This window comes from Macaca mulatta, chromosome 5 (genome assembly GCF_049350105.2).
Source record: "Macaca mulatta isolate MMU2019108-1 chromosome 5, T2T-MMU8v2.0, whole genome shotgun sequence".
Classification (NCBI taxonomy): domain Eukaryota; kingdom Metazoa; phylum Chordata; class Mammalia; order Primates; family Cercopithecidae; genus Macaca; species Macaca mulatta.
Genome location: NC_133410.1, coordinates 58,018,065 through 58,041,835, shown reverse-complemented (window position 1 = coordinate 58,041,835; position 23,771 = coordinate 58,018,065). Strand labels below are relative to the sequence as shown.

The window sequence follows — 23,771 nt, the reverse complement described above, 5'->3', positions numbered from 1 at the left end:
CAGTTTACTTTTATTTAGAGTCCAATCATAAACTCAGTTACTTTTTTTGATAGGTTGCATATAACTTTTATGAGAAACAGAAAACTATAAGGTAAAATATCAAGACTTATTCACAGACAACTTTCTGGAAATACAGGATATACTTTTTCTTTCATCTTTTGCATCTTGGTGATAATACTTATTAATGGTAACCTTATAAGAATCCAAAATTCTGAATCATCAAAGGAAGATTGTTAGGTTCTGTTTCACTTGAAAATTTAGTAATACATATAGAGCTTATGTTGTAAATCTTAGGACCACTGTACTCAAGTGAGGGCAATTTACCCTCCTTTACCCCACTCCACTCCTAGTACATTTGGCAATGTCTGGAGACATTTTTCATTGTCACACTAAGAGGAAGTAAGACAGTGCTACTGCGTCTAGTGGGTAAGGTCAGAGACAGTGCTAAACATCTTAAACTGCATGGGGAGTACAGCAAAGGCTTACCTGGCCAGAAGTGTCAGTAGTGCCAAGGTTGAGAAATCCTGTCTTGGGGATGATGATTTTGACGATGGTGATGATGACGATGCTTCTATTTATTGAGCACACTATTTACCAAGCCCTATGCTAGATGTTTTACTTATTTTAAATCCTCACAGAAAACCCCATGTGAAGACGTTATCTCCATTTTACAAATAAGGAAACCAAGACTTGATGGAGTTAGGCTACTTGCCCAAAGTAACGTGGCTATTAAGTGGTTGAATGTGAGTTTAACTGGTCTTACTCAAAAATCTTTGTGAGCTTCTTCCATTATACTGTACTGCTACTCAGTAAAGTATTTAACTACTCAACCCTAGTCATTTTGTAAATGAATGGAAATTACCTCTACCTGTGTTAGTAATGTACTTCTATTTCTTAAAGTTAAGTTCAGAGGGGATTCTACTTATCATTAGTATTTGACAGTCAGTCACTTCTTTCTCACTGAATACTTTCTTCATTTGTTTGTCAGTCTCCAAAGTCTCCTGACTTTCTTCCTTTTTCATTGGTTACTCTTTGTCTCCTTCACATTTTTCCTCCTCATCTCCCCAACCTCTTAACATTGGAATGCCACAAGGCACAGATTTCTTTCCTTCCCCCTTCCCTCCCTTGTTGATTTCATCTAGGCTTGTAACTTCAAATGTAATTTATATGCTTGCCACTCAAATGTATATGTCCAACCCAGACCTCTCCACTGAAGTTCATCATTGTATATTCAAATATTCACTCAAAGCTTTACTTAGATAACCCCCAACACACATACAGCTCTATTGACATCTAATTAATGTACAATAACAAACATATGTAAATAATTTGATTACTTTTGATATATGTATAAACTCGTGGAACCATCAACACCACCACCGCCACCACCACCAAAATAGTGAACCCATCCAAAAGTTGTTTGTAATCCACAGCTTCTCCTTTTGGCCCCCTTTCAGTCACAATCTGCTTTCTGTCACTGCTGATTAGTCTGTACAGGTATTTTTCTAGGGTTTTATGTAAGTGAGATGATACAGTATATTCTCTTTTTGGTTGTGGGGGGACATCTGGTTTCTTTCACTCAGCATAATTATTTTGAATTTATTCCATGTTGTATATCAGTAGTTCATTCTTTTTTTATTGCTGAGTAGAATTTTGTTGTATCATCCTCCTCATTAACATATGGATTGTTTCCAGTTTTTGGTTATCAAATTTTGATTGGGTCTATTTTTACCAAATATTTTCTTTTGTAATTTAATCTTTTTATGTTCTGTTTATGAATGCCATAAACATTTATGTACTATTCATGCGTGAATATGTTTTTCTTGCTCTTCAGAAGAGAATGGCTAAGTGATATATAGTAGGTTTATGTTTGACTATAAAAAGGTGCTAAAACATTTTTCAAAGTATTTGTACCATTTTACATTTCCTCCCATAGTGTTTGTGTCTCAGTTCTTCCATATACTCTCCAACATTTGGCATGATTAACTTTTTAAAATTTTAACTGTTCTAATACATGTGTAGTGGCCTCCCATTGTAGTTTTAATTTGTAATTTCTTAATGAATGTGGATGTCGAACAACGTATGTGAATTTTATTTTATTTTATTTTATTTTTTGTCATCCATATATCTTTCTTCTTTGGTGAAGTGTTTTATTTAGATCTTTTGCCTGTTTTTTATTGGGTTGTCTTACACTTGAGTTATAATCGTTCTTTATGTATTCTGTTTTCAAGTCCTTTGTGACATATATTTCACAAATTTTTTTTCTTTTTCTGTGACATTTCTTTCTTTGGAATAGCAAAAATAACATTTTGATTGGGTCCATTTTGTCAATTTTTCCTTTTATAATGTAGACTTTTTGTATCTTATTTATGAAATCCTTGCCAAATCTAAGGTCACTAAGATTTTCTACTATGTTTTCTTTTAAAAGTTTTATAACTCTTGGCCAGGCACGGTGGCTCACGCCTGTAATCCCAGCATTTTGGGAGGCCGAGGCGGGCAGATCACAAGGTCAGGAGATTGAGACCATCCTGGCTAACATGGTAAAACCCCATCTCTACTAAAAATACAAAAAATTAGCCGGGCGTGGTGGCGGGTGCCTGTAGTCCCAGCTATGCAGGAGGCTGAGGCAGGAGAATGGCCAGAACCTGGGAGAAGGAGCTTGCAGTGAGCCAAGATCGCGCCACTGCACTCCAGCCTGGGCGACAGAGCGAGACTCCGTCTCGAAAATAAAAAATAAAAAAATAAGTTTTATAACTCTTACAATTAGGTCTGTAGTTAATTTCTAGTTTCACACTTAGGTCCATCATCCATTTTAAGTTAATGGATTTATTTCTGGACTCTGTTCTCATCTATTGATCTGTACGTGGCATCATCTTGATTACTGTAGCTGTATAATAAATCTTGAAATTATGTAGTGTTAAGTCCTCCAACTTTGTTGTTCAGAATTGTTTTGACTGTTAGGTTTTTTGCATTTGCATACCGGTTTTAGAATCAGCTTATGAATTTCTACAGAAAAGGCCAACTGAGAATTTGATTGGGATTCTGTTGACTGTAGATCAATTTGTGAAAAACTGACACAAAAATATTGCACACTTCTAATACAAGAACACAGTATATCTCTATTTTTGCAGGTCTTCTTTATTTTTTTTTTCTCCTTTTTTGGGACAGGGTCTTACTTTGTCACCCAGACTAGAGTGCAGTGGTACAATCATAGCTCACTGCAGCCTCAAACTCCTGGGCTCAAGGGATCCTCCCACCTCAGCCTCCGCAGTAGCTGGTACTACAGGCATGTGCCACCATGCCAGCCTAAATTTTTATTTTTTGTAGAGACAAGTTCTCACTATGTTGCCCAGGCTGGTCTTGAATTCCTGAGCTTAAGCAATTCTACCTCAGCCTCCCAAAGTTCTAGGATTACAGGTGGGAGCCACTGTGCCTGGCCTGTTCTTTAATTTCTCTCAGCAGTGTTTTGGAGTTTTCAGAGTATAAGTAGCGCACACCTATTGTCAAATGTTTTTGTTGATGCTATTGTAAGTGGTACTGTTTTTTGAATTTTAATTTCTAATTGTTGTTACTAGTGTCTATTAATAGAAATACAATTAATTTTGTGTATGACCTTTTACCCTGCAACTTGCTAAGCTTACTTATTAGTTCTATTAGCTCTTTTGTAGATTCCATAATACTTTCCTCATAGACAAACATGTCATCTGTAAATAAAGACAGTTTTACTTCTTGTTTTCTAATCTGTATGCCTTTTCTTTTTCCTGCCTTATGACATTGACTAGGATCTTCAGTACAATGTTGACTAGAATTGATGAGATTGGACATTCTTGCCTCCTTCTGATCTTAAAGAGGAAAACATTCAGTCTTTCACCATTAAGTATGATGTTAGCTATAAGGTTTTTGTAGTTGCACTTTGTCATCCAGTCTTGTGACTTTAAATATCATTTATATGTTTACCACTCTAATATGTGTATCCAACACAGACTTCTCCACTGATATCTATGTTAGTATTTAACCAGCTTCTTACTTGGTATGTCCACTTGGATTTTTATAAGATATCTCAAACTTTATATGTCCAAAACTAAAGTTCTGATTCTCTGTATACTTCCAGCTTGCTTCTCCCATAGTGTTTCCAGTCTCAGTAAATGGCAACCCTATCCTTCTAGTTCTCTAGACCAAAAGCTTGGAATCACTCTTCCTTTTCTTTCTTCCTGACTCTCCACACTCCTCTGTGCAACATGTCAGCAAATCATATTCCCTTGTAATAAAAATTATGACATCTAAGGTCTAAGCCACCTTCACGTGACTATCTTGGTAATGCTTCCTGACCTGTTTCCCTTTTTTCCTTACTCAGTGACATTCTGTTCTCAGCATAGCAACCAGAGTAATTCTTTTAAAACTAAAGTATTTTGTTGTTGTTGTTTAAATAATATGATTTTCAGGCTCAAAAGCAGTGAATTCTTTAAGAGAAATATTTCTTGGAGTTTCTGAAGGATAAACCCAGCATATTTAGGTAATTAATCAATTGGAAAACATTTCATTTCTACTTTTGGTCTCTTCTTTTTCCTCTGTAAACAATTAGATGGGATTATGACTGTCTGACTGTCAATCTTGGATTGTTGCTTTTCCTGTCATCTGCTGGGTTTTTTTTTCTCACATTTAGAAAAGAACTTTCTGAGGGATAATGGGTTTGATCTTGACTGCCAGCTCCATTGGCTTATAGTCACTTACTGGGGTACTATATGGAAAAGGATTCTGATGCTCAGCCAGTGCTGTGATTAATTAGCTGTGTCTGGTGTGAGTGAGAGAATGGGAAGTAGTATGCTTGCATCTCTAATTTGAGTTTATAATACAGGCAGATCTTAAGTAATTTGCTTTGGCAGTTGTTGCTTTCATTTTTTGTGATCTTTTACTTTTTTTTTTTTTGACGTAGTACATTGAAACAACAAATAATTAAAAGACATTTAAACACTAAAGACAAATGTAAAATCCTTTAAACAATAAAGAAATTAGATGTCAAATTCTGATTTTATTGCCAAAGAATTTTGTAGGAGATATATATGCAAAAGATACTGAGAAATCTGGAGTAGATTGGTTTAATTTCATAATTAAATTATTTAACCCAGTAACACTAACAATCAGCAAGGACTATATGTTCAATATTGTTTTGGGGACAAGGGTTTTGAGATACAACTTATATACAATAAAATTTAGTCTGAATTGTAGTCTGAGTTTGGGCAGAAGTATACAAAAGTGTAACCACTACCACATTCTAGATAGACTATTTCTATCCCAAGTTGTTTCCTTATGCGCTAATAGAAGGGTAACTTAAAAATGTCCTTGAGAAAATATGAATATTTAAATATCCTTTTTTTAGATATCATATTTAAATATTTAACCAATAAAATGTATTTAAATGAATTTGAACATTATTTTAAGGATATAGCTTTACATAATAATTGTGATATTGCTGCCAGCCACACTGTTCCAGTGTTGAATTGTTTACCAGGAAAATTATCATTTACGCTTAACTCTTCAATGAAAAGATAATTTAAAATAACCTACTATTAAATTGAGATTCTTTATTTTTGAATATTACAGAAGAAAATTCCACAAGACAGAGTGAAGATTTGGGAAGCCAATTTACAGAAATTTTCATTAAGCAGCAAGAAAATGTCACTCTTCTGTTATCTTTATTGGAGGTAAATAGGGAACCTTGATGTTTTTGTCATCTTAATAAAGCTGCTTTTGTTGCCTTTTGGTTGTTATTGAGGAAGTAACATGTATATATCTTTGTAGGTAGTGAAGTTTATTGTATTATAACAAGAGATCCACATGCATGTTTCAAGAACTATATAATCACTTAAAGTATGCTAAACTTGCATGTTTTACTTGTAGTTTCTGGTACAAATTACTATTAGTGGAAAAGATGTTTTTCTTGAAAATGTGAATTATAGATGTTAAATATTTTAAATTCTCATATTGCAGGAGTTTGATTTCCATGTCCGCTGGCCTGGTGTGAAGCTCCTCACTTCTCTTTTAAAACAACTAGGGCCTCAGGTGCAACAAATTATTTTAGTCAGTCCTATGGGTAAGTGACTTACCTGTTTTATATTATTTTGATTAAAACATGAGTATCATTTCCTAGAGAAAGGGACTGAAATGGTGTGTTAGTAAATTGTTAATAATTTGAGTCACTATTTGTATTTTTGGTCTGCCAGCATTTTTCACATGGTTGTATGTTCTAGGTGTTTCAAGATTGATGGACTTACTAGCGGATTCCAGGGAAGTTATACGTAATGATGTAAGTTAAATTTGAAAAAGAAATACAAAAATATGTGGCTTTTTTTTCTCTCGCATATCCTTGTTGTTGAGTTTTAGGAAGTTAGAGTTAGAAAGTTGGAGTAATGACTTTAAAAAAACAAAATTTTTTTTTAATTCAAAATTAGAGATGGGGGTCTCTCTATGTTGCCCAGGTTTGTCTTGAATTTCTGGGCTCGAGCAGTCCTCCCGTCTCGGCCTCCCAAGATGCTGGGATTACAGACATGAGCCACTGAGCCTGGCTGGAGTAATGACCTTTTAAAGTTGTATACAAGGCCACATTGTTTCATTCTTTTCTGGCTATCCAGTATTTTGGGTTAGACAAACCATTTTGCCGTTCAAATTTATTTCTTTCATTAGTTTAGGATTTCTTATACTATCTGCTGAAAGGTTGTATTTGACACCAAACTCTACCTCCAGAATTTCCTTTTCCTCCTAAAGAGTAGAGGAGATACCTCCAGACATTGAACTGTGTAAACCCAACAAAGCATTATGTTTGGAATCCTCGCCCTTATTTGATTGAGTGTGTATTTCTAAGGATTTGCCTTGTTAATCATGGAGCATGATTTGCTCTGGACTTATTTTCCATTCTGATTTATTTTATATTTGCATATAAGTGAATATTTTTGTATTGATGCTGTATGTTTTGTTGCATAAGCATTTTTCTCTATTGTTACCTATAACTTCATAAAAATTATGTAATACTTAAAATAGCAATTAGAAAAATTAAATTCTGGAGCTAGGAGATCATATCAAGCTAATTAAGTCTCCATATTTATAGTGAAATGCCCAAGACCCACAGAACCAAGTGAAGTTAAGTGTTCTTTGTTAGCCATATCTTACTCATCTTTTTATTTATGATATTGGCCCTACGAGTTTTTCATCATAAGTCTTAGTAAATATCATTTGGATTGCTCTTAGCCTTATAACTGGTTAATGACAAAGCAGAGACAAAACTGAAACATTCTTAACTCAGTCTATGGATACAGTTTTTAAAATTTGTTGTACTTAAAATTTTGTAATATGTGTATCGATTCAGTATTATAGGTAGTGAACTTAATATAGTATGTAACTTACGAGAAGGACATTTTTTATCTTTAGTATTTAAATGTCATGTTTTAAGAATTGTCTTACTTAAATAGTTATCTATCTATTAGGAATTTGGGATATCTTTCCTTGACTAAAATCTGATTGTGTATCTTTAAAGCTTCTGTTCTTTTCATGTCCCACAGTTTAAATAAGAGGATATCATGCAAATCATAAATTACGTCTCCCCACATCATTTAATTTCATTACCACTTATTTTCATTTTCAGATATAAAAGTGCTCTTTAAAAATAACTGCATTAGGCCAGGCGTGGTGGCTCACACCTGTAATCCCAGCACTTTGGAAGGCCGAGATGGGTGGATCACCTGAGGTCAGGAGTTTGAGACCAGCCTGGTCAACATGGTGAAATCCCGTCTCACTAAACATACAAAAAATTAACTGGGCAAAGTGGCGGGCACCTGTAATACCAGCTACTTGGGAGGCTGAGGCAGGAGAATCACTTGAACCTGGGAGGCGGAGGTTGCAGTGAGTCGAGACTGTGCCATTGCACTCCAGCCTGGGCAACAAGAAAGAAACTCTGTCTCAAAAAAATAATAATAATAACTGAATTAATTCTGAAATCTCCTGTTTTCCTTTAACTCTTTACCTTTTTATTCTGCTCCTAACCTTTTTTCCTCAACTTTTATTTGAGACGGAGAAATACATGTCTATTTATATTGGTTTTTATTAATTTTATGATCGCAGATTAAGTTCTGTTTTTGTTGTAATATTTAGGTTTTTGGTTTTTGCATGTTTTGTAACCATGTATTTTTATTTTGATAAACCTATTCAAGAGGATAAAGAGAAAAGAAACTAAAATATACTAAGACCTTGAAAGCTAGTGGGTTCTGTAGAACTTATCTCCTTTAGTCTTTATAAAAACCTGTAACAGAGATATTACATGAGTATACTATAAATTCATGTAATTTGCTTAAAGTTGGCACAACTAGTCAGTAGGGCAACCAGTTTTTTTTTGTTTTGTTTTGTTTTTTTCATTAGTTTTTGAGGAACAGGCAGTGTTTGGGCAACCAGTTTTTAAACCCACTTTATCTAACTCAGAGCCTAAATGTTTTCTCCACTGTATTTCTTCTTCTCTTTGTTAGTAGTTAAACTGAAATTGGCAGCATTAAGTGGGAGAATTTGACATCCAAAAATAACTTTTCACCTTTTTCTCCCATATTAATGTTGAAAGTTGACAAGAAAATGAGTGGAATAAGCCCAATAAAGTCATGGGCATTTTTTGTCTTATATGAATACTTACCTACTCAGTACTGATAGCCAACAGCTGGTTTGCCTCTGTGGGACTTTTTTATTACCTATTTGCTATTCTTCTTCCTCTACAATAATATCTGTGCTTTTTTCGTAAAATATTTCTTGTCTCTTTTACCATCATGCTATTATTTAACACTTAGGGGCTCATAAATTGCTTAATACCAAAATAAGCAAAAATGGGAATAGTGAGTTTTTCTTGAATGATAAAGAGATTATAAAATATGTAAACTATATCCAGCTTACCAGGAGCTGAGAAAAACTGGAAGTCAGAGGCAAAGGCTGCTGTGAATTGTCTTGTGTTGGACATGCCATTCGTAAAGCATCAATTTTCATCTTCCTTTTTTCTTTTGACTTAGAATCAAGTTTTGGGGATTTGGAGGCCAGATATTTACAAGAATTTCTGAACTTTCTCTACTAGAATTTGGTGGTGTTCGTTGATTTATGTTATTGAATTGCAAGTTTTTCATTATTACTATTTTGAAGCATGTGCAGTGACATTCCTGAGACAGATACTTTCATGCTCAACTCTTAAGCTGCAATGAAAGCTATGTAGTGGTTAATGAATATAAAGGAATTCTAGCGTATTTATATCATAAAGTTGAAAGATAACTGACCTAGGAATTGTTAGATGAGGATTCTAGTCTAGTCTCTGTCTCTTTGAGATTTATAACCTTAGGGAGACAAATTGCTTAACTATTCTGTTCTTGTTTTCCTTATGTATAAAGTAAAGGAGTTGGACTTGCAAAATCCCTGCCAGTTCTAAAATTCTGTGATTTTTGAAGTAATTTTAAAATGTCTCATAAATGTTGTACTACACTAAACATTCTCTTTCTTCTGTATAGGGCGTCTTACTACTGCAGGCACTAACAAGAAGCAATGGTGCAATCCAGAAAATTGTTGCTTTTGAAAATGCTTTTGAGAGACTACTGGACATTATTTCAGAGGAGGGGAACAGTGATGGAGGTATAGTATGAAGAAATTTGAAGACATTCCTTTTGTCCTCACTAAATTGTTAGGGTATAGGGAGTACAGTTGGAGGGAGAAATGGGAACTCTTATTTATACTCTTTTTCTTTCACTATAGCATGTTGACTATCGATTTCTCTTTGTCCTGTTTCATATTTGTTAGGCTTTTGCAATCTAGGTTGGCGTCTTTCCTCATTTAGAAAATCTCACCTATATCTCTTCAAATACTGCATTGCTACATTTCTTCTATTTTTCTGAAGCTATAGATTATTATGCATGTCCTTTTCCAGATTTGATGATAGGGAGTTGAGTTGAAGGCAGAATTATATACTGAGTGAATAGGGAAGACACAATTGACAATTAATGGGAAAGGTTAGAAATAGTCTTTTGGAGAATAAGAGAGCTAGTTAACTATTATAATTAGGAAGATTTTCAAAGTGATATGGACCCCAGCTGGGCTTGGTGGCTCACACCTGTAATGCCAGCACTTTGGGAGGCCGAGGCCGGTGGATCACTTTAGGCCAGGAGTTCACAACCAGTCAGGCCAACATGGCAAAACCTCATCTCTGCTAAAAATACAAAAATTAGCTGGGCGTGGTGGTAAACACCTGTGATCCCAGGTACCTGGGAGGCTGAGAAACAAGAATCACTTGAACCCGGGAGGTGGAGATTTCAGTGAGCTGAGATCGCACCACTGTACTCCAGCCTGGGTAACAGAATGAGACTCTGCCTCAAAAAAGACAAAGCGGGGGATAAGGGCCCCATTAAGGGTATTCACCATGATTTTACAACAGCACAAACTACTTGAGTATGTAATTTATTTTCTCCCCTAGCAGCACTCAGCTGCCTAGGTACAAATATAGAAACAAAACTCATAGTTTTTCACAGGGTTGGGCCTTTTCTGGGAAGGTGCTATGAAAAGACAGTGAGACAAGAGAACAGAGTATATTCCACTCCTGTAGAGTGGAAGAAATGAAGATCTCTATAATCTAAGCTAGATAGGGAAGGAAATAAAAACAGAAGGGGGTTTCTAAAAGTAGGAAGAAAGGCATCTGGTTGATGGACTAAGATTCAAGGAAGCCATAGAAAAAAATGTGTTGAAAATACTTGCGCCACAAAAATAGGGTTTTTTTTTTTTTTTTTTGAGACGGAGTCTCACTTTGTCGCCCAGGCTGGAGTGCAGTGGCACCATCTCGGCTCACTGCAAGCTCCGCCTCCTGGGTTCACGCCATTCTCTTGCCTCAGCCTCCAAGTAGCTGGGACTACAGGCGCACACCACCACGCCCGGCTAATTTTTTGTGTTTTTAGTAGAGATGGGGTTTCACCGTGTTAGCCAGGATGGTCTCGATCTCCCGACCTCGTGATCCGCCCGCCTTGGCCTCCCAAAGTGCTGGGATTACAGGCGTGAGCCACCGCGCCCGGCAAAAATAGGTTTTAGTAAGAGAGGATTATCGCCAAAGATGAGGCAAAAAAAACTGAGTGGTCTAGGTATTAGACAGGTTGCTGTTGAAATTAAAATTAAGTATGACAGCAGAGCTTAGAGAAAGAAGACTTTGAGCAAGATGCCAGTGATGTTTTCTGTGGCCAAAGGATGGTGACTATGAATTTGTTACATATCTGTAATGAGAAGTAATAAGAGATGGTACAGCCATATAGCCAAGCCTCGAGGGAACAGGAGTATTTTATGAGAGTAGAGGAACTGTGGTCTCTTGAAAGTATACTGGGCTGGGAGGGTCATAGATTCAACATACTGACTCTAAGGTACATGGGATTGAGAACATGAATTACTTTCACTTGAGAACATTGGAAGATAAAGCAGATTCTTTAAAGAAAAGGAGCATTTCAAGATATAATTGAGGTTATAGCGTGTTTTATTAACCAATATCTGAGAGTTAGCAATGGCATCATGAAAGGGTATGAAAGGAGATTAAATGGGAGAGGGGAAATGCAAACTATTGTAAATGAAAAACTGGGAAAGCAGAGATGACCAGGGAGGTGTACATTTTTGGAGGCAATTGAAGAAAATAGGGGTTTAAGGAAAGGTAGAATTTGCTAAGTTTTCCTAATTGCTAAGACAAGTCTCAGTGGCTCTTTGTGAGTGATTAGTGGCCATTAACGCTCTAGGGTTCACTAAGATGCACGCTGGAAAGAAGGCCTGCTAGTTGTAGTGAGGGCTTTTGACATGCTTATTCCTTCAAAGCCTTCCGATGGTCCTAATGGCAGACAATAATTTAATAGATATTTATGGTCCTCCCTAAGAGGCAGATAGAGTGGTTCCTCCTCATAAGATGAGGAGCCCCGTGGTTCATCAATAGGAGGTAAGGAAGCCTCTAATCTGGAGAGATTAGGTCTGGTTAAATCAGGAATTCTTTAAAAGCATTTAAAATGTGCACCTTAAGCATGTTAAAGTTAAATGTAATAAAATAAAGGTGTATATTTATGTACTCGTCTTTGGAATAGGGCCAGAACTACTACTTTGAATATGAGTATGCTGATTCAAGTTTTTCATCATCTTCCTTGCATACATCACACCTATAATATATCATGTAGGATTTGCATTTTGATTTCTTTAAAATAGATTGCAGGATATTTCTGGGTTTTTAAAATTACTTCTCTATCTTTTAGAATTGTATTATCCATATTTAACAGCTGTATTTTTAGTGACTTCCTTTCATTGAGTTTTGCCAAAGACTTAAATTTAATTTTCAGAAAAATAACTGTTTTCACACATATTTTGGTAGTTTTATATAGTATTTAATTAATAACCAGTGCAAATAGCATGTTAGGTTTGTGAATGAAACAATTGATTCTTAGATACAATACCAAAAGTGTGATCCATAGAAAAAAAATTGATAGATGAGACTTCATTAAAGCTGAAAACTTGTGTCCTGCAAAAGATTCTGTTGAGAGAATGAAAAGACACTTCACATACTGGAAGAAAATATTTGCAAAACACATGTTTGAAAAGGGACTTGTATCTAAAATATATTTAGAACTGTTAAAACTGAAAAATAAGAAAATAACCCCATTTAAAGATAGGCAAACGATCTGAACAGACATCTCACCAAAACGATACACACATGGCAAATGACCATATGAAAAGATGCTCAACATTATATGTCACTAGGGAACTGCAAATTAAAACAATGAGATATCCCTACATACCTTTTAGAATGAGGAAAACTAAAGAAAACATTGACAACACCAAATGATGGCGAAGATGTGGAACAACAAAAACACATTTGTTGCTGATAGGAATGCAAAATGGTACAGCTACTTTAGAAAACACTTTAGTGGTTTCTCACAAAGCTAAGCATAGTCTTACGACTCAACAATCACACTCTTTGGTATTTACCCAAATTGGTTTAAGACATATTCACACAAGGCCGGGCGCGGTGGCTCAAGCCTGTAATCCCAGCACTTTGGGAGGCCGAGGCGGGTGAATCACGAGGTCAGGAGATCAAGACCATCCTGGCTAACACGGTGAAACCCCGTCTCTACTAAAAAATACAAAAAACTAGCCGGGCGAGGTGGCGGGCGCCTGTAGTCCCAGCTACTCGGGAGGCTGAGGCAGGAGAATGGCATAAACCCGGGAGGTGGAGCTTGCAGTGAGCCGAGATCCGGTCACTGCACTCCAGCCTGGGCGACAGAGCAAGACTCTGCCTCAAAAAAAAAAAAAAAAAAAAGACATGTTCACACAAAAACCTGCACATTAATATTACAGCACCTTTGTTCGTAATTGCCAAGATTTGGAAGCAACCAAGATGTCCTTCAGGAATTGAATGGATAGATAAACCGTACTACATCCATATAATGGAATGTTATTTAGCAATGAAAAGAAAAGGGTTATCAAACCATGAAAGGACATAAAGGAAGCATAAAGGCACATTGCTAAGTAAAATAAACCAGTCTGAAAAAGCTACATGATGTATTATTCCAACTATAGTTGACCCTTGAATAACTTAAGGTTTAGGGACACCAATGCCCCAGACAGTTGAAAATCTGCTTTTAACTTTTGGCTCCTCCAAAACTTAACCACTAATAGACTATGTTTACCAGAAGCCTTACCAATAACATAAGCAGTCAAGTAATACATTTTGCATGTTGTATGTATTATATACTCTTCTTACAGTAAAATAAGGTAGAAAAAAGAAAACATTAAAATCAGAGGGAAGAGAAAATGTATTTGCTGTTCATTAAGTAAAGTGGATTATCATAAAGGTCTTCATCCTTGTCATCTTTATGTTGAGTAAGCTGAGGAACAAAAGGAAGGATTAGTCTTGCTGTTTCAGGGATGGCAGAGAGGAAGAAAACATACATATAAGTGGACCCATACAGTTCAAACCCAGCTGTTCAAGAGTCGGCTGTATGTGACATTCTGGAAAAGGCAAGACTATGTGGACCATAAATATTTAGATCCGTGGTTGCCAGGGATTTGGGGATAGAGGAAGGAAGGGATGAATAGGTGAAGCTCAGGTTATTTTTTTAGGGCCATGAAACTATTCTGTATGATACTGTAATGGTGGAGACAAGAGATTATACTTTTGTTAAAACCCATAGAACTTTATAGCACAGAGAGTGAACCTTAATGTAAACTGTGGAATTTAATAATAGTGTATTAATATTTATGAATTGTAAGAAATGTACCGTATTAATGCAATATATTAATGATGGGGGAACTGGAAAGTACAGGCATACATTGTCTCATTGCATTTCCCGGGGAGTATATTTTTTACCAACTGAAGGCTTGTGTCAACCCTGCATTGAATAAGTCTGTTGACTCCATTTATCCAACAGCACGCCCTCACTTCATGTCTCTGTTACAATTAATATTTCAAACGTTGCATTATTATATCTGTTACGGTGATGTGATCAGTGATTTTTGATTTACTATTGTAATTGTTTTGGGGTACCACAAACAGTGCCCATATAAGAGGGCAAACTTAAGCAAAAATGTTATATGCATTCTGACAGCTCCACAGACTGGCCCATCCTTTCTCTCTCTCCCTCTCTACCCCCCGCCCCACCCCCCGCCACCGGCCTCCCTATTCCCTAAGACATAACAATATTGAAATCAGGCAAATTAATAACCCTACAGTGGCCTCTAAGTTTTGAAGTGAAAGAAGAGTTGTATATCTCTCACTTTTAATCAAAAGCTAGAAATGATTAAGCTTTCTCTGCTGAAGATACAGAGGAGGGCATGTTAAAACCTGAGGCCAGAAGCTAGACCTTTTGCACCAAATTGCCAAGTTGTGAATGCAAAGGAAACATTCTTGAAGAAAATAAAAAGTTCTACTCCAGTGAACACATGAATAATTAGAAAGCAAAACAGGCTTATTGCTGATATAGAGAAAGTTTTAGTAGTCCAGATTGAAAATGAAACCAGCCACAACACTTCATTAAGCCAAGCCTAATCCAGAGTGACACCCTGACTCTTCAATTCTTTGTAGACTGAGAGAGGTGAACAAGCTGCACAAGGAAAGTTGGAAGAACGGATGTTGTATTAACAAGCATGAAACTAGCAGATGTTGCTGCATGAGATTTAAGGAAAGAAGCTGTCTCCCTAACAAAAGTATGAGGCAAAGCAGCAAGTGCTGATGTAGAAACTTCAGCAAGTTTATCCAGAAGATTTAGTTAAGATAATTGATGAATTATGCTAAATTTTCAGTGTAGACAAAACAGCCTTCTATTGGAAGAAGATGCCATCTAGAACTTTTGTATCTGGAGAGAAGTCACCTCCGGGCTTCAGAGCTTCAAAGGACAAGCTGACTTTCTTGTTAAGAGCTAGTGCAGCTGTTGACTTTAAGTCGAAGCCAGCGCTCACTTACCATTCTGAAAATCCTAGGACCCTTAAATATACTAAATCTACTCTGCCTGCGCTCTATAAATGGACAACAAAGCCTGGAAGACAGCGCATCTATGTAAGAGCATGATTTACTGAACACACATTTACTGAACACACATCTCTTACACATCTATTTAAGAGCATTTTTTTCCTAAGCCCAGTGCTTTAAAAAAAAAAGATTTTCAAAATATTACTTCTCATTGACAATGCACCTGATCACCCAAGAGCTCTGATGGAGATGTACAAAGAGAATAATACTGTTTTCTTTTTTTTGAGATGTCTCGCACTGTCACCTGGACTGGTGTGCAGTGGTGCAATCTCGGCTCACTGCAACCTCTGCCTCCTAGGTTCAAGTGATTCTCCTGCCTTAGCCTCCTGAATAGCTAACATTACAGGCACCCAATACTGTGCCCGGCTAATTTTTTGTATTTTTTTTTTAGTAGAGATGGGGTGTCACTATGTTGGCCAGGCTGGTCTCGAACTCCTGACCTTGTGATTCGCCTGCATGGCCTCCCAAAGTGCTGGGATTACAGATGTGAGACACTGTGCCCGGCCAATAATATTTTTTTCATGCTGTTAACACAACATGCATTTTGCAGCCCCTGGATCAAGGAGAAATTTTGACTTCCTTTTTTTTTTTTTTTTTTTTTTTTTTTTTTTTTTTTGAGATGGAGTCTTACTCTGTCCCCCAGGCTGGAGTGCACTGGTACAATCTTGGCTCATGCAATTCTCGTTCCTCAGCCTTGTGAGTAGCTGGGATTACAGGCATGCACCACCATGCCCAGCTAATTTTTGTAATTTAGTAGAGACAGGGTTTCACCACGTTGGCCAGGCTGGCCTCGAACTCCTGACCTCAACTGATATATCCACCTCAGCCTCCCAAAGTGCTGGGATTATAGGCATGAGCCACTGCACCCAGCAATTTTGACTTTCAAGTCTTAATATTTAAGAAATACATTTCATAAGGCTATAGCTGCCATAGACAGTGATTTCTCTGATGCATCTGGGCAAAGTAAATTGAAAACCTTCTGGAAAGGATTTACCATTCTAGATACCATTAAGAACATTTGTAATTCGTGGGAAGTCAAGAGTTTGGAAGAAGTTGACTCCAACAACCGTCATGGATGACTTGGAGGGGTTAAAGACTTTAGTGGAGGAACCAACTGAAGATAAGGAATAACAAGAGAATTAGAAGTGGAGCCTGAAAATGTGATTGAATTTTTGCAATCTCGTGATCAAACTTTAACAGATGAGAGGTTATTACTTATGGATAAGCAAAGAAAGTGGTGAAGATGCTGTGAACATTGGTGAAATGACAACAAAGGATTTAGAATATTACATCAGCTTAGTTGATAAAGCAGTGTCAGGGTTTGAGAAAATTGACTCCAATTTTGAAAGAATTCCTACTGGGAGTAAAATGACTCACTGAAGGCTCAGGTGGTCATTAGCATTTTTTAGCAATGAAATATTTTTAAATTAAGGTATGTACATTCTTTGGACATAATGCTATTGCACACTTAATAAATTACATTATAGTGTAAACATAACTTTTGTATACCCTAAGAAACCAAAAAATTTGTGGGACTCACTTTATTGTGATACTTGCTTTATTGCAGAAGTCTAGAACCAATAAGTAGATGTCTGTGTAGAGAAACTCCATTTGTACTTAGTTTTTCTATAAGCCTAAAACTGCTCTAAAAAAATGAGTCTTTTTTTTAAAAAATAATTGATTTTTGTCAACATATAGCTCAACCATTAGGAGTAAAAGTGTTGATGTACCAGATGAACTTACTCGTCGTTACTTACAGCGTCCAGCATCAGTCAATATGTTTATCAGGAGAAATGGAGGTCATTCGTTAATCTATTATAATACTTGGTAAAGTAGAGATCAATTGGAGAGTTTTCACTGTGATAATAGTGAAAGCTGTAGTGTGGATGAAACTGCCCTGGAGAGTATATGCTGTAAACAAAGAAGAAAAAGGATAAAACCATGGAGGAGAGAAACAATGAAAGATTGAGAACCTGCAGAGCTGTAAGGAAAATCAGGAAAGAGTAATGTTTTAGAAGCCAAGGGAAGTTTCAAGGAAGAGACAATGTTAAGAGCTTCTTAGAAATCAGATAAGATACGGTTGATTCATTCAACAAATGTTTAATAGTTAAGTACTGTGTATATACATGATACCATGTCTCTGTCTCTGCTAAAGATAGAGAAGTAAGTAGGCTGTTTATAAGTGTTTGTGAATTATAATCTAGTGGAGAAGACAAACACTACCTAATAATAAAAGGAGTAGGCTACTGTAAGAGCATGTAACTCGTGACACTAACCTATTCCTGTAGTCTTGGTAATCACTGCTGAAGAAATGATGTTTAAGCTGGGATTTAAAGATAAACGATGAGTTACTAAGGCAACTGGGTACTTGACGTAGAAGTCAAGAGATCTTTAGGGTACCTGAGAAAGAGCATGCAGATTATGGCCTGTGGCCATCAGGTGTCAGAACAGACTATCTATCTGTCTCGCCATATTGAAGAGATGCTGAGCATGGAGATTTATCTTTTTAAAAATGTTTGAGAGTTTTGCGTCAGGGTTTATCAGCCTTAACACTTGTGTGTTACATTATTTCCCCAGGTATAGTAGTTGAAGATTGTTTGATTTTGCTCCAAAACTTGTTAAAAAACAACAACTCCAATCAAAATTTTTTTAAAGAAGGCTCATATATTCAACGTATGAAACCTTGGTTTGAAGTTGGAGATGAAAATTCTGGCTGGTCTGCACAGAAAGTGACCAATCTACATCTAATGCTACAGGTATACTATCCTTAGACATAAATGTGGTAAGAATTTTGACAGTGATATTTACAAAGAGAAGAAAATTGCTTGTATTTGATAAATCCAGAATATTTGATGGGTTTCAGGTTGACTTAAAAACACTTTAATATGGAAATTTGCAATTATCCTCCAGCTAGAGATTCTGCCTACCCATTACTTAGCTTTGACGGTTATTAACATCTGGCAATTTTGTTTCATCGTTTATTCCTCTCTTTGCTGTATGATTTTAAAGCAAATTCAGACATACAGTTTCCTGATGGATTTTACATTAGGGAATAATAGGTTAGATTGTTGATTTGAATTTTTAAAAACCTGCTTTCTTCATTTAGGGCTCTGATAGGATAAATTTTAATATTCAAAATATTAAGTTCAAATAAATTCATTCAGTAAGCATTTACTGAGAGCCAGGCACTGGATACTAGGAAATGAATGATCATGTCCTGCCCTCAAAGATGATAGTTTGCGTTTTAAGTCCAATACATGTTAAATTGACAGACCACCTGTGATTTATTGATGCTCTATGGTGAAAGCTTAGTGGTAATAATAAAAGTGAGGACAGTAGGATCCCAAATTTTTTCCTCATCAGAGAAAATTTTGAAGTTCTTTGAAGTTACTTACTCCTTTATTGAATCCTCCTTCTCCAAACTCTTAAATTTATACTAGTCTCCTCACTTATGAACTCATAATTCTTGTGGGCCTTTGAATGTCTCTGAATTACACCTGTGTCTCTCGGAAGTTTTGGACCTAACTAGATGGTTAGCTCCTCTAGTAATTAGAGTCTGAATGTTGTCCCATGCCATGGAAGTTGCCTGCATAGGACTGATTGATAATTAGGGTAATCTGTGCCCCAGTTTGCCAGTACGGTATTCGTTTTGTAATTACTAATGGCGTCCTCTTTCACTTCAAAAGTGTCCTCGTTTGCATTATAAATTATGCAGTTACCCTAGTTAGAATATGCCTAAAAACTGTTAGAAAAGTGTTTTACAGGAGAACTTAGTCACAGAGTCTATTTGTACTCCCAGCTTATCATTTCCGTTTTCAGTTGTTGGTATTATACATTTCAAGAAGTTAATAGTTTTTTAATGTTTTAGAACCAGTGTCACCAAGTGGTAAGCTTGATAGCTTTGTTCAACACTGCTTTGTTTTGTTTTGTTTAAGAGACAGGTTCTCACTTAGTTGCCTAGGCTGAGTGCAGTGGTATCCTCACAGCTCATTACAGCCTCAACCTCCCTGGCTCAAGAAATCCCTCCACCTCAACATCCTGAGTAACTGGGACTACAGGCGCAAGCCACCACTCCTGACTGGATTTTTAATTTTTAGTAGACATAAGGTCTCAGTATATTGCCAGGCTAGTCAGGAATTCCTGAGCTCAAGCAATTTTCCTGCCTCAGCCATCCAAAGTGCTGCTGTTATAGGTGTGAGCCACATGCCCAGCCTACACTGCTTTCTTAAATAAGGAAATACCTCCAGAAAAGTAATTTCCAAAATGTGATTAGAGAGGGTGAGAGAGCCGGGCACGGTGGCTCACGCCTGTAATCCCAGCACTTTGGGAGGCTGAGGCGGGTGGATCACGAGGTCAGGTGTTCAAGACCAGTCTGGCCAACATAGTGAAACCCCGTCTCTACTAAAAATAAAAATAATTAGCTGATCATGGTGGCAGGCGCCTGTAACCCCAGCTATTTGGGAGGCTGAGGCAGGAGAATCACTTGAACCTGGGAGGTGGAGGTTGCAGTGAACCGAGATTGCGCCACTTCACTCCAGCCCAGGGAACAGTGTGAGACTCCGTCTCAAAAAAAAAAAAAAAAAAATAGGGTGAGAGAATCTGATGATGTACAAAAGCATGTATTTCATATCAAACAGTGAAAAGTTAAATTGTTTGAGAAAGCTAAACATGTTTTATGGTTTAGAGTACTATGTAAAGAATTATTCTGAAGGAAGTGTCACTGTTTAAAAAGTAAAGTAGGTTAGGTGTGGTGACTCACACCTGTGATTCCAGCACTTGGGGAGCCCAAGGCAGGTGGGGGTCACTTGAGCTCAGGAGTTTGAGACCAGCCTGGGCAACATGGTCTTTATCAGCCCGGTGTGGTGGTGTCCACCCATTGTCCCAACTACTCAGGAGGCTGAGGGGCAGGATCACTTAAGCCCAGGAGGTTGAGGCTGCATTGAACTATAATCATGCCACTGCACTCCAGCCTGGGCAACAGAATGAGACCCTATCTCAGAAAAAAAAAAATACCAAAAAATTATTAGAGTACAGCATGTAAACAGAAAATTACAGTATTCTCATTATATAACAAATTGATTCTTTTAAGAATTCTTTACTTTTCAAAAGTGAATAAACTGGCTTTCTGTAGCTTAGTAAAGCTTTTCTTTCTTACACTTGTCGTGAAGACCATAAACTCCAAAGCAAAGGAACTGAGTTTAATTCATTTTAATATATTCTCCACCTGCAATACTGAATAGCAGATTCACTCATGACTTTACAGGCCAGGAGTTATCTTCTGCTATTCTGTTAGAACCTGTTGGAATACTTTATGTATAACTTTATTTAGAGTTGCTTATATTTTAAGTTCTCTATCATACACCAAATAAAAATGCATCATTGTTTTCCTGTTTGGACATACACATTCTGTATTGGAACTATTCATCTTCACAGTTATCATGATTGTGTTCTGAGCCACTGAAAACACAAATTGATCTGCTTGCAGAGTTTTAATTCAAATTTTGCAGACTAAATTTAAAGAAAACATCTTTTGAAAAGTTTTTTAGTTATAAAATATTTTAATTTGGAGACGTAACTGTGTTGGTTATTTGAGATAACTTTTTTTCATGTTTCTGAAATTTTAAGTTTACAGTCCAAGTAATCATAGAATCATAGGAATTTAATTGGCATTAGCAATCAGTGCAGCCCACCCCATGCCTAATACATGAATCTTTTACCATCTCTCCAGTTGTTGGTTTTAGCCTCTCTTTAAATACTTCCAGTTGAGGGGAAATTTATCACCCGTCAGGTCATTCTCTTTTCAGATCTGCTGTCTTATTAGGTAGTTTATTATTAACTTTGATAAGAAATCTGCCACTCTGTAACTTATTCATCCATTTACTTATTGAATATGTACTGTTACAAGTACTGTGTTTGGGAAACAAAAATGACCAAGGCAGTTTCTCTCTGGGAATTCACAGTCACCTGAAGGAGACAACCTTAAGTAAGAGGCATAATGCAGTATTACTGTCACAGAACTATTGCCATAGGAGCTCAAAAGAAAGAGCACTTAAATGTGGCTGAGCAGCTAAGGGAATACTTCATGCAGAGTTTCTTGTTCACATAGATCAGATTTGCCTCAAGCCTTTTCAAATCTTTAAGAGACAAATTTTGTTTTCTCTTTCTTTCACAGCTTGTTCGTGTACTGGTATCTCCCACCAACCCTCCTGGTGCTACCAGTAGCTGCCAGAAGGCTATGTTCCAGTGTGGGTTATTGCAGCAGCTTTGTACTATCCTAATGGCTACTGGGGTTCCTGCTGATATCCTGACTGAGGTAAAGCAAATGAAGTCAAAGCTAACTCTGTGGAAGTTGAAATCCTGAATCCTAGGAAGAATTAGATATTTGCTGAGGGAAAAACTGTAATAGTTAACCATTTTTTAGGTTAAAATTTTTAATGATCTTACTAAAATATAATTCACATAATGATAAAAGTATTGATTCCAAAAGATATACTCATCCCTCAAGTTTTATAGTCCATAAATAATAATGTTAAAGTTTTGCAGATCCATCTACAAAGATTTCTCATTAATTTTATTACATTCAACAGGAGTGCACAGTATGATTTACATTTTGATTTTGAGAACCATGTGACTTAGTCTTATTCAACCGGTAGATTCATTGAATAGTAAATTCTTTTCCCCTGTGTGGCATTTTCTGTTGCTTACCTATAAGAGAAAGAAGTTAGTTTGAAGAAGAAAAGTTCAGTTTGTTTACATTTTTAAAAAATTTTTCTCAAATTAACACGTGCAATATCAAAAGTACAAATAATAAAAGTTTTATAACAAAAATGACTGCCTTCAGCCTCACTTGTCCTTACTGTAAGTCCCACTTTACTTCCTCATGTTGCCCCATAATTATTTTATGGAATTTATATTTAAATCAATAGTTGGGGTTTATATTTTTACAATTGTATTGATACCATTCCTGCTAAGCCAAATAGAGCCCTATATCCTTTTTTAAATATATATTTTTCTCATCCATGAGTCAAATTGTGTTCTTCATTTTACTGTTACTCTATATATGCAGAGGTATATATGCTTAATAATCATATATTAACACTTCGTTCCCCACCGCAGGCCACCTGCAGACCTTCCATTCTCCTGCTCCAATCTGGGCTCTAATTCTGCCCCATGTCTCTTGTCCTGGGACTTTCTTTTGCCATCCTCCTAGGATTTCCTTTACTTCTCTCCTGACAGACTCCTTGGTTATCTGGATCCTTTTTTTTTTTATTTTTATTTTTGGTACAGAGGGTCAGTCTGTTGCCCAGGCTGTAGTACAGTGGCATGAACTCAGCTCACTGCAACCTCCGCCTTCCGGGGTTCAAGCGATTCTCCTACCTCAGCCTCCTGAGTAGCTGGGATTACAGGTGCCCGCCACCACGCCCGACTAATTTTTGTAATTTTAGTAGAGACAGTCTCACCATGTTGGCCAAGCTGGTCTTGAACTCCTGACCTCAAATGATCCACACATTTTGGCCTCACAAAATGTTAGGATTACAGACATGAGCCAATACTCCTGGCCTAGATCACATATCTTTTTCCTCTATCCCTTGGTTCATTAACTTTATTTTTCTTAATTTTCTTTTGTTGTTGTTGTTGTTGTTGTTGTTTTGAGATGGAATTTCGCTCTTGTCGCCCAGGCTGGAGCGCAGCGGCATGATCTCGGCTCACTGCAACCTCCGCCTCCTGGGTTTGAGCAATTCTTCTGCCTCAACCTCCCAACTAGCTGGGATTACAGGGGCCTGCCACCATGCCCAGCTAATTTTTTGTATTTTCAGTAGAGCGGGGGGTTCCACCATGTTGGCCAGGCTGGTCTCGAACTCCTGACCTCAAGTGATCTGCCCACCTCAACCTCCCAAAGTGCTGGGATTACAGGCATGAGCCACTGCACCCGGCCATTATTTTTCTTAGTTTTCTTAAAAAAAAAAAAAGGAATAAATAACAAAAAGGATTTATTTTATTTTTGGCTCTTTCATGTCTGAAAATGTCATTCCTCTACTTTCAGAATTTAATGTTTGGCTAGATAGGGAATTCAGGGTTGGAAATCACTAATACTAAACTTTCAGAACATCATTCCAGTGTTGCTGTTAGGAAGTTTGAAGCTTGAAGCCATTATAATCCTACTCTGTTTTTTTTTGTTGTTGTTGTTTTAACGTAATCTTTTTATCTCTAGAAACTTTTGAGATCTTTTTTT

The 23,771-nt window shown here is 36.8% G+C and overlaps 1 protein-coding gene across 2 annotated transcripts in view; it reads left to right on the top strand.

The window, feature by feature from the left end:
• The window catches only part of USO1 (USO1 vesicle transport factor), a 91,525-nt gene that overhangs the window by 42,079 nt on the left and 25,675 nt on the right, over positions 1 to 23,771 (top strand). For both annotated transcript variants that reach the window (XM_028848504.2, XM_028848502.2), the window contains exons 5-10: positions 5,602 to 5,702; positions 5,989 to 6,091; positions 6,249 to 6,304; positions 9,522 to 9,642; positions 18,116 to 18,294; positions 21,711 to 21,851. In XM_028848504.2, coding sequence (XP_028704337.1) covers positions 5,602 to 5,702; positions 5,989 to 6,091; positions 6,249 to 6,304; positions 9,522 to 9,642; positions 18,116 to 18,294; positions 21,711 to 21,851 — 701 coding nt within the window. The remainder of the gene's footprint in view (positions 1 to 5,601; positions 5,703 to 5,988; positions 6,092 to 6,248; positions 6,305 to 9,521; positions 9,643 to 18,115; positions 18,295 to 21,710; positions 21,852 to 23,771) is intronic.